The 11,017-nt window shown below is 49.7% G+C and overlaps 4 protein-coding genes across 4 annotated transcripts; 2 read left to right on the top strand and 2 right to left on the bottom strand.

The window, feature by feature from the left end:
* Nucleotides 1-1,433: 1,433 nt before the first annotated feature.
* ATNIH1004_001041 (uncharacterized protein) lies at nt 1,434-2,501 on the bottom strand (the record flags this gene model as incomplete). Its single annotated transcript, XM_033565741.1, has 3 exons — nt 1,434-1,541; nt 1,615-1,917; nt 1,980-2,501. The coding sequence occupies 3 exons, from the start codon at nt 2,499-2,501 to the stop codon at nt 1,434-1,436; spliced, it is 933 nt and encodes a 310-aa protein (XP_033431498.1).
* A 494-nt stretch (nt 2,502-2,995) lies between these two features.
* PRP5 (DEAD/DEAH box RNA helicase) lies at nt 2,996-6,884 on the top strand (the record flags this gene model as incomplete). The annotated part of the gene is made up of 5 exons (XM_033565740.1): nt 2,996-3,136; nt 3,205-3,531; nt 3,609-4,032; nt 4,093-6,516; nt 6,610-6,884. 5 exons carry the CDS (start codon nt 2,996-2,998, stop codon nt 6,882-6,884), a joined length of 3,591 nt encoding a protein of 1,196 aa, XP_033431497.1.
* Nucleotides 6,885-7,263: 379 nt separating this feature from the next.
* Nucleotides 7,264-7,740, bottom strand: ATNIH1004_001039 (uncharacterized protein; the record flags this gene model as incomplete). The annotated part of the gene is made up of 2 exons (XM_033565739.1): nt 7,264-7,422; nt 7,513-7,740. 2 exons carry the CDS (start codon nt 7,738-7,740, stop codon nt 7,264-7,266), a joined length of 387 nt encoding a protein of 128 aa, XP_033431496.1.
* Nucleotides 7,741-8,914: 1,174 nt separating this feature from the next.
* Nucleotides 8,915-10,877, top strand: ATNIH1004_001038 (C2H2-type zinc finger protein; the record flags this gene model as incomplete). The annotated part of the gene is made up of 6 exons (XM_033565738.1): nt 8,915-10,226; nt 10,274-10,414; nt 10,463-10,539; nt 10,588-10,615; nt 10,664-10,726; nt 10,777-10,877. The coding sequence occupies 6 exons, from the start codon at nt 8,915-8,917 to the stop codon at nt 10,875-10,877; spliced, it is 1,722 nt and encodes a 573-aa protein (XP_033431495.1).
* Between the last annotated feature and the right edge of the window lie 140 nt (nt 10,878-11,017).

The following is an 11,017-nucleotide window of genomic DNA, read 5'->3' as shown; positions in this document are numbered from 1 at the left end:
GCAGGCAAGACCGCTATTTCTTCTTTCCAGTCACTCGACTCGAAAGTCGGAAACACTGACCACGGTTGTCATCGGGCAGCCAATTCTTGTTCTTTTTTCTAAATTCAGCGAGAACCTCGGGTATAGGAAATTCAAAATGTACTAATTCTTCCTAACAGTAATAAATGAGCGTGCTTCGATCGCTGTCCTTCTTCACCGCATCGAAGGCGGACTTCCCATGAGCCTATGAGAGTGGGTGTTTTCACTCTAGACCCAATAACTACATCACTGGCCAGTCTCCATTTTCGTCTTACTCACTGAGAATCGTCCGATTCCGTTTAATTATTTTTTTTTACTATTTTTGTTTTGTTTTGTTTTGGCCCTGTTGACAGCAGGTCATCTGGCTGAATTTTCCGATGCTCACTTGGTTGTACCACAGTCCCCCGCTGCGGAGCACATGCAGGCGGAATTGCCATCCGCTCTACGGAGTAGGGATCTGAGCAGAAATTTTCAGAGTACAAGTCGCTGAGGAAGCTATACAGCATGTTTCATGTCGAAAATACCTGACCCAGAAGTTCTGGATCAGACTGGGGCGGTGGAAGATTAACAACAAAGCAGCAATCGAGTTCCATCCCCGTTGATCTCTGAATGACTCATGGGTCCTGGACTTGCTGCAAGGCCTGGAATATTGAATATAATCACAGCTAGTGTATGTACTGTGTAGTTCTTCATGCACTACAAAAAGTGATGCCCCTGCATTTGGAAGGTCAATGCAGCCGAGCCGCCAGACATTTCCCGCCATCTGGATTGGATTCAGTAGCTTCTTAAGCAGGTATGATGGGATCTTCATTGACAATACGCTTTGAGGGACTATATTGCTTTTAGCATGAGGCATATCAGTAAACACCCATCATATATGACGTAGGTCAAAGTATTGGCAGTACTACTAAGTATTGCACTGTCGATTAAATCCACTCGAGGTTTATCCTGACTCGACTTTATCGGAAATATTCTGTTGATGAGCCAATATACAAGTAGCGTCGTTTCTTCTCCATGGTTTTAGCTAGTTATATTGACCAAGCTGGATGTGTCTATGGACTGAGCCTTCTCTTAAACTAATGGACGAGAAGAACGGGAATCTGCACTGATAGGGTGTATTACATTGGTTGTACTTTAGGCACGTTGCCAACATAGGGTTTATGACATTAGCATCAAGAAGGGCCAGATGATTGCAATACTTGGGTTATTGTCAACCGGAAACGAAATAAACAGCACAGTATAGCCATAGAATAAAACAGTGCTAGAATAGAAGCAATAGAATGCACAAATGACAGAACGATACGGGTACTCGCAAGACAACACGCCCTTCCTTAACTTCATTCAAAATGACGAGCACGAAACATCATCACTCTTCCTATTGCCATAAACAAGGAACCATGAATATGTGATCTCCTTTATGCGCTTTCTCGCTCCCTCTTGACCAATTTGGGCTCCTCGCCGTAGGCTTCCTGATATTCCCGGATATAGCGATCCTTATCACTGCGTTTAAGCTCCTCGTATTTCTGATTGCAAATAAGTCAGTATTGCACTGGTATGGAGTTGAGGTCGCGATAATTATCAGAACTATAGACATACCTCTTTTTCGATATTAGTCATGCCTTGCCATTCTTGTCTCGCCTGGGAAATCATTTCAGGGGCAGTCATGTGTTTGAAATCGCCCCCTCCATATCTCTCCTTCATGTAAAACGAGAAGGCGTTTCTAGGCCGCTTCACCAAACGATCATCTCGGAGAGGGGGGAAAATCCGACCAGTAAGTCTGGCGAGTCGTCGCCTGGCAATGTTGGCGTCCCTAACCTGGACAGCTGGATGTGATTTAATCCATTCCTTGTAAGCAACCTCGTTGGCCTCTTTGTTGGATTTCACTGTGGCTGCAAAACTCTATGGAAAATGAGTAATAGTCAGATCTCTCCGGAGCTGGACCTGAAAGGAGATGCACAGACCTCTTTCTCTTCTTGGCTTATATTCTTAGCAAGGTCCGTAGCTGCTTTGAATATTTCTTTTCCGGACTTATATTCCCCTTTAGTTTCACTGAGTTTAGTTTGAACAGCCAAGTTCCAGAGATTTTCCACGAGTCTCTTCGGCGGTTCTAACGCAGTTATTTTGAGTGCTTCAATTGTTTTCTTGAATTCTCGTCTCTCCTGGGTCAGCTTTTGCTTCTCTGACAACTCCTTTGGCTTCGTGGCCTTCTTTTTGCCTGTGGTCTTCTTGGAAGCCTTCCCCGCCTTCGATGCTGTCTTCTTCTTGCTGCTGTCACTGGCAGTGCTATAGGCATTGACTTGTTGTCGGAATAGGGGACTGGAAGAAAGGACAGTCGTAGAAAAGGGTTTCAAAGTGCCACGATGCGTCGCAAGACACACGCGCCTGACCTGAGAATGGGCCAAAGGCGCATGCATGGGACGAGAGAAAGCATTGAGACGAAGGTTCCGAAGAACAGCCCTGCCCGGAGCTACATTAAAAGGCATGGTGGTATAAAGAATGGGATACAAAGATATGCAAACTAGGTACTCAAAGGACTAGAATCAGTCACAGCCAACCAAGGCAAAGAAGGACTACAGCTGTTGGGTGTCTCGCAGGGGCTTGGCCGCAGGAGCTTACACGAATCCGGGAGGCTGGGGTCGCGTCACGGCATATCATTTGGAATATCCCGAAAGGGGAAGAAGCTACCACGTGATACATACATATAGAGGCGTTGCTATTAGCGTCAGTACCACGTGACTGATAGGCGGCCCAAGACTTGGCTCTGAGATATTAGGTCCGGGGCCTCAAAAGCGAAGGCCTTGACTTGACCTTGGAGGACTCCACCCTGCTACCCAGGCCACGAAGTCGACACTGACTCTCTGCAAGTCAACGGAGTTGTGCGTCCAATGGAAGGGTAACATTTCGCATTATTATCCTTTCCACTTTATCGAGTGCTTTTGAGTTTTCAGTAATACTCACTCATCGCTGGCCTGCAACAATGGCTCGCCACGGGGATACTCGCTCACCATCACCTGTAGGCAGCACATATTCTTCATCCAGACGAAGCCGCAAAGATGATCGCCATGAGAGGAGCAGGCGAGATGACGCTAGGAGTTACCGAAGATCTCGTAGTCCTGAGGTACGTGTTTGCTGACAGGGTGGCCCAATATTCGGTATTTCCAAAGCTAACAATCTATTGCTATTCAGAGACGATATCGTGAACGTGAACGCGAACGCGACCGTGATTCATATCGGAGACGTGACCGCTCGGTAGATAGACGCGATGATTATCGTGACGAAGACAATTACCGGCCCAGCCGTAGGGATCGTTCTCGTGACCGTCGTCGATCGAGAGACAGAGATGATGATAGGGACTATCGTCGTAGAAGCCGCGAGAGGGATTACCGAAGCAGGCGAGAGGACTCCCGCGAACGGGCTCGGAGACGGTTAGACGATTCTGCTGACTTGAAGCACAAGTCTAGACGGGATGATAGCCGGGACCTGGGGAAGGACTTGCTCCAGCGGTCTAGAGAGGTACGCTTCCCGCTTAGTTTTACATAATGCTAATTTTAAAAAAATCTTTTTGCTGACGTCGCTAACTGAAATTTCAGACGTCAAAACTGTCAACACCCACGACCCCCGCTGGCCCCACCGACGACGAAAAGCGGGCTGAAAGGCTGGCGAAGCTGGAAGCGTGGAAACAAAAACAGGCAGCAGAAAAAGAGCGAAAACAGAGAGAAGCCGCTGCCGCCGGTGGGGCAAGGAGCATCCTGGAAGAAATTGATAGAAAGTCGGGTTTATCGCCGGCTATCAGTTCTCCTCAATCTCCTGCCACTCCAGGTGCAGATACAGCTCCAGCTACCTATGGCGGCAAGTTTGACCCGAAGGCCATCGCAAAGAGCGCAGCTCCATCTCAAACTTCACCATCTGTATTGGGGAATGATGTTCCTGTTCCGTTACCGGCTAAGACATCCACTTCTACCACTACTAAGGTGCAAGCTAACAAGCCTGCTGCTACTACAAGTGCATCTTCATGTATGATTATCACCCCTCATCCATTTCATTCCAAGACTGGGGCTAACTATATATTCACAGCAACCTTGAAAACGAAGGGCAATGTAGGTGGATTTGGTTTGGGTAGCAAGCAAGCCACGGATAATGAAAAATCTTCCGCTACCAAGACTCTGGGGTTTGGCGAAGAGGAGTCGACTAGGAGAAAATTGGAGAGATTGCCGACCCCTCCATTGGATGATGCCAAAGAAGCTAATAGACCGGCCGAATTGGCTGCAGAAGATGACGATGATGTCGACATGCAAGACGGTGGGACCGAGGAGGAAAACGCTGCTGCGGCACGGGCAGCGGCAGAAAGACGAGAGGAGCGTTTGCAAAACGAAGCTCGTATGACTGAAACGAAAACGAATGACGAGCAACAGGCAAATGGCGACACCCAACCTAATGATGGGTTACCAAAGCAGCCTGATTCCGTCGAGATGGAGGTTGACGTACAGGAGGAAGAGGAGATTGACCCTCTGGATGCTTTCATGTCGGAGCTGGCCGAAACTGCTCCTCCAAAGAAGATGGCGGGTGCCAAATTCTCTAAAACAAAGGAACAGCAGCCCGAAGCTATCTTTGGTGATGAGCATGAGGTAGACATGACTGCCGTCGGGGATGGCGATGCAGACGACTTTCTTGCCATAGCCAATAAGGCAAAAAAGAAGAAGGATATCCCTGCCGTCGACCACGCGAAGGCCGAGTATGAACCATTCCGAAAGGAATTTTACACCGAACCCAGTGATTTGGCGCAAATGTCCGAGGAAGAGGTTGCCAATTTGCGACTAGAGTTTGATGGGATCAAGGTCCGGGGAGTGGAAGTTCCGAAACCGGTGCAGAAGTGGTCCCAATGTGGCTTGGGAGTGCAGACCTTGGATGTGATTGATAGGCTAGGGTATGAAAGTCCTACTTCAATCCAAGGACAGGCTATACCGGCGATCATGTCTGGTCGTGATGTGATCGGTGTGGCTAAGACAGGGTCCGGTAAAACAGTTGCTTTCTTGATTCCTATGTTCCGGCACATCAAAGATCAAAGACCGCTAGAAAATATGGAAGGGCCTGTTGGGCTGATCATGACGCCAACCCGTGAACTGGCTACTCAGATCCACAAGGATTGCAAGCCGTTTCTGAAAGCCTTGAACCTCCGAGCCGTTTGCGCCTATGGAGGAGCGCCTATTAAGGATCAAATCGCGGAACTCAAGCGCGGTGCTGAGATAATCGTTTGTACTCCTGGGCGAATGATTGACCTACTTGCAGCCAATGCGGGCCGAGTAACAAACCTACGTAGAGTCACATATGTCGTCCTGGATGAAGCTGACCGCATGTTTGACATGGGGTTTGAACCCCAAGTCATGAAGATCATGGCCAATGTGCGACCTGATCGCCAGACTGTGCTCTTTTCTGCCACTTTCCCCCGAAACATGGAAGCTCTTGCTCGCAAAACATTATCCAAACCCGTCGAGATCGTCGTTGGTGGCAAGAGTGTCGTCGCGCCGGAAATCACGCAGATTGTGGAGGTCCGAAATGACGACAAAAAGTTTGTGCGGCTCCTCGAGCTGCTGGGTAACCTGTACTCCAGTGAAGAGAATGAAGATGCCCGTGCATTGATCTTCGTTGATCGTCAAGAGGCCGCAGACACCCTTCTTCGCGAGCTGATGCGCAAAGGCTATCCTTGCATGTCAATTCATGGGGGCAAAGATCAAATTGACCGCGATTCTACGATCGAGGATTTCAAGGCGGGCATCTTTCCCGTCCTCATTGCCACCTCAGTTGCAGCGCGTGGTTTGGATGTGAAGCAACTAAAGCTTGTTGTGAATTTTGACGCACCTAACCACCTTGAAGATTATGTCCATCGTGCAGGCCGAACTGGGCGGGCTGGAAATACCGGAACAGCAGTAACCTTCTTAACGGAAGACCAAGAGCGGTACTCGGTTGATATTGCCAAAGCACTTAAACAAAGTGGACAGCAAGTGCCGGAACCCGTGCAGAAGCTGGTTGACTCATTCTTGGAGAAGGTGCGTGCAGGAAAGGAGAAGGCTGGTGCTTCTGGATTTGGTGGAAAAGGTCTGGAACGGTTGGATCAGGAACGAGACGCCGCCCGGATGCGGGAACGTCGTACTTACAAGACTGGCGAAGAGGGAGAGGAGGAAGAAGAGAAGGATGAGAAAAAGAATGAGCAGGCCGAAGAGCAATTCAACAAGGTGCTATCTGGGACTCAGTTCGCCTCTGCTACCCCGACCCCTGGTGTTCCTAAGGGTATTGATCTCGATGGTAAGATCACTGTGCATAAGACTGAGAGGGAACCTGCTGGTACAACTAAGAACCCACTGGACAAGGTGGGCTCGGCAGTTGCCGACATTCATGCACGCCTTAGCCGGGCTGGTGTGATGAGATCTGGAGTGCCTATCGACAACCGCGGCCCTGATGCAGGAGCTTTCCATGCGACGCTTGAGATTAACGACTTTCCTCGTAAGTTATTTGCTGTCCTTTCTGTTTTCTGCTCTCCTGCAACTATGTTTTGTTTATCATGACCCAGCATATATTAATGATATTATCAAACAGAGAAGGCTCGGTGGGCTGTTACCAACCGTACCAACGTGGCCAAGATTCTCGAGGCTACTGGCACGTCGATTACGACCAAGGGAAGTTTCTATGCGACTGGCAAGGAGCCAGGTCCTGGCGAGAATCCCAAGCTGTATATTCTTGTTGAAGGCGAGACGGAGCTGTCGGTTACAAATGCCATGCGTGAACTCATGCGCTTGCTGAAAGAGGGAACCATCGCTGCCGTGGATAGTGACGCGCGGGCACCCGTGGGAGGACGGTATAACGTGGTGTAAGGCATACCTGGAGCTAAATATATCTGTACCATAATCCAAAATATACCAGATTCTTCAATACCGATTAGGTGGGTTAGATAGAGATACAAGGACGGAATGACAATATTACCTTGATGCCTATGACGTCGCCGCCTGCTGAGTATGGGACACCGGCCAAGTTATGGCCAACCATGATAAAAGGAGGTACAAAACGCTAGAATGAATCTGTAGACTTCCCGATAAACCTCAACTCCCAAGTGAATCAAAAAAAAAAAAAAAAAGGAAAGAAAGAAAGAAAGAAAGAAAGAAAGAAAAGAAAATGAAAAATGAAAAAAGAGGCATGTACTACCGGCTAATGGCATCTAATAGTAAGCTTGGTATCGATATCCGTCCCTGCACATCAATCCCACCTCCGAGTGGCGGCTGCGTTATCTGCGTCCCTCGCAGCTCTCTCGGAGAGACTAGCATCGTTCAATGTCTGAGCCTGGGTTTGCGCCTTCTGCGCCGCCAATTTTGAGCCCAATTTCCCTTTCCCCGTCGTTGCGGACTCGGCGCGTTTCTAGATTTGAGCCAGTGTCAGCTTGGTCAACGGGATGCCCCGAGTCTATTTATTTTAAGTTTAAATATCTCTAGAGAGTGAGCAGCTTACCTGCGCTGCTATTGCAGCATTAGCGCGTGCATCGAAATTCCTACCACCTGATTCGGAACTATCCCCTAGGGTCCTCCCCGGCGTACCGAAGTTGGATTTCGAGGGGAGCGGGGCGCGCAGCCCGGAGGAGTTACCACCAGTTGATTGAGGAGGATTGGAGCCGAGAGGACGACCGGGACGTGAGAAAGGTTCCGGTTCGTTTTTAGATCGAGAACAGATGTTTCCCATGCTGGGGAAGGGGTGAGTCTATGCGCGGTTGGCCGGAAGAGAGGCTCAAGGGGATTAGACTGATGAGTAAATCGTCAAAGATCTTCCATAAAGGTCAGACTGGAGGTAAGGGGGATTTTGAGTTTGATACGTGGAGAAGCAGACACTTTATCCTTGCAAGTTAGACTTAGATAGGATAATTCGATTGATATTGTTGAGATCGGACGATAGGTACGATAGCTGGATGACGATCTGGAGAAAGGGCGGTGGAGGAGCACGTGGTCTCCCACATTCCAATGTTGGGTTACAGAGCATGGAGTAACCAGGTACGCTATTGAAATGCATCGAGGGACTATACTATATATAACTTAGTGCGATCTACTTTTGGACATTGGACTATATTGTGCTGGACTGTCACATTGACATATATTGTATATTCATGCAATTCTATACGTGCAGCTGTTAACTAATCAGTAAGTAGTTAACTTTTTTTACTAGAATGGAAATGAGTGATGACTCAGCTACCCCACCGCGGGGCCTGATTATGCAGGCAGAATCACGTGGAGCGGGACTCCTCCCGTTGACAGTCTAGGCATCGTCATTGGCGGAACCCACTGAGCGCTAACCCGCAAGGTCCTTCCCTTGCCCGCAAGGTCCTCGAGGGTTGGATCGTCAACCAAAAAGTTTGGGAGAAATTGACGCATTCGAGAACTTACACGCCCAGCTCTTCGCGCAAGGCTCTTCGTTACTAATCCCCGGCCTTATTTACTTATATTATACGGACTGGCCTTATGCTCCCAAGGTCCTTATCGCCTATTCCTCATGCCCCAAACCGCCGGTCTTTTTCTCTTCCAGGCGATCTTTCCACACCTTGTCCTGTCCGTTGGCCCTGATTGATAGTCTTCTTTGTGCATCTCGCTGCGCTTAGTGGTATTTTTTGTTCCTGTCAGTCAAACTCTCGTGGCAAAGATTCGCACTAACACCATTCTGTGGTGATAGGACGGAGCCTGGTTTCAGATTGCTGCAACTGCGACTCCGTAGCACCCCGCCTATTCTTGCTTTTTCGTTGCCTCCACCACGCTGCAATCTCTTCATTGCTTTGTTTTGACGAGCCTTACCACTCTCCTCCGTTATCAGGGGATCTTTCCTTCCCTACGTCCAACACCATTGGTAGGCTGGATATTTCAGACCAACGATGGCTTCTCACACGAGAAAGGACGATTTCTGCCTCGAGTGCCACTGGGAAGCTTTCCATCTGGACGGGAAAAACTCGGAAGACCTGCAGGGGACGAATCCATCATCACAGTGGAATTGCGCAGGCGAGGAACACCATGCCTCACTCGACCACTGCCATGTTGATGAAACTTGTTGTGAAGTCGACACCTGCTCCGTGAATTGCCAGTCAGTCTGCGATGGCTTCGTGGACTGTGATGAGTCCACCGCATGCTCTGCGGCGCACTGCGATGATGCCTGCGATCACAAGAATTGTGAGGACCCCGACCCGGCCTGCTTTGATGACCAGTGTTTTGGCTCTCGCGACTTCACCAAGGAAGCCCCTGGCACAGAGCACAGTCTCGAGTCATTACTAGGCTTGGGAGGCCCTCTCAACTTGGAATCCCATGACTTGATCTCCTCAACTGCTATGCAATCCACGCAGGAGGACGAGCTACCCAAAGCACCTGGGAACCCTGCGTCGGGAATAGTGGTTTCACAGCCCTCCGCCGAACACTTTATTCAGCCCTATGCTGCTGCAATGCCCCATTATCATCCTCAAAATACCCCTCATTTTCATTGCCATGACTTCCCCAAGGAAACTCACGACAACCTAATCAACCCAACCTATCCTTTACCGAACGAGGTGAATCCAGCAGAGGTCTTCCACATGCTGGGGATGTGTCCTGATCTGCTGGCCTGCCAAAATTTCCATGTGCACGAAGATCAGGGTTGTCCAAGTCATTCAGACAAGCTTAACGAAAACGCTGCTTCCGATTCGCTCGCCTGTTTCCATATCCCCCATTTCAACACAAATGACCTCATGAAGAGCCCGGCCCATCTGAATGGCAGCACCTCAAGGGGGCCTTGTCGGTCACATCACCGATGCCGTACGCATGGGCATGCGCACGCCCACCCCTACTCTCATTTCTATCCATACTCGCGTCATTCACGGTCCAGCGCCGGCTCGCAATTGCTGTCGAGTCCGGGCGAGACACCACCTCCACTGGACGGTGGGGCCTCGTCCGTGCTGACCAGCCCGGAGTACAGCCCGATAGATCGTGAATTGCACATCTGCAGGTGGGCGACAACACTAAATGGTATCAGTACCACCTGCGGGGCAACATTCCCGGATCCGCGCACCCTGCAAGAGCACCTCGTCTCTCGACACATGGCTACGGTCGACGGAGCCAAGGGGACAGGGTACTACTGCTGCTGGCAGGGGTGCCACCGGCCCGATGAACCGTTTTCGCAGAAGTCGAAACTCCAGGGCCATTTTCTGACACACAGCAACTGTAGGGATTCCAGACTTTGCGGCAGGGGATATAGCTGACCTGAACAGACAAAAGCTTCAAGTGCTCGGTGTGCGGCAAGTTTTTTGCACGACAAGCCACGCTGGAACGACATGAGCGGTCCCATCGCGGCGAAAAGCCGTACAGGTGTTCAGAGTGTGGGAAATCCTTTACGGACAGCAGCGAACTAAGTAGGTGTACTGGAATCTGTGTTGTAGAACCCGTGCTGACAGGAGCAGAAACTCATTCGCGGACGCACACCGGCGAGAAGCCGTTCAAGTGCACTTACCCTGGATGTAACTTCCAGACCGGCGATGTAAGTTCTGTATCCGGTTATTAGAAGAAAAGATACTAACCGTCGCAGTCATCGAACATGTCCAGTCACCGATTAAGTAGGCCGATGTTCTTTGTGTGGGTGATCTGATACTAACGGCTGATAGCACATGGGGTGCGGCGACACAAGTGTCTATATCCGGGGTGCAACAAGAGCTTTACCCGACCTGGTCAGCCCGTCCCCACTGGATGATTTGAGGTACATACTGACGTGGTGCAGACCAATTGAAACGGCACATGAAGTCGACCCATAAGGACGACCGATCGACCATGTCGCCGATGACGGAGAACTTTGAGCTCTCATTCGGCAGGGTGGCGTAGACGGGAGAATATTATACCTTGTTGATGAGCGGTTGGATATGAATCATGATTTTGACGACAGTTATTGTATGTATAATACATAGTACATAGTAATTAGTAACGGGATTGATACCTATGATAATACGATACAGGACAGAACC

The sequence above is a fragment of the Aspergillus tanneri genome, assembly GCF_003426965.1.
Source record: "Aspergillus tanneri strain NIH1004 chromosome Unknown AapTan_2_pilon_pilon_pilon, whole genome shotgun sequence".
Taxonomy (NCBI): Eukaryota; Fungi; Ascomycota; class Eurotiomycetes; order Eurotiales; family Aspergillaceae; genus Aspergillus; species Aspergillus tanneri.
The sequence above is the reverse complement of the archived record's forward strand: the minus strand, read 5'-3'. Positions and strand labels throughout refer to the sequence as shown.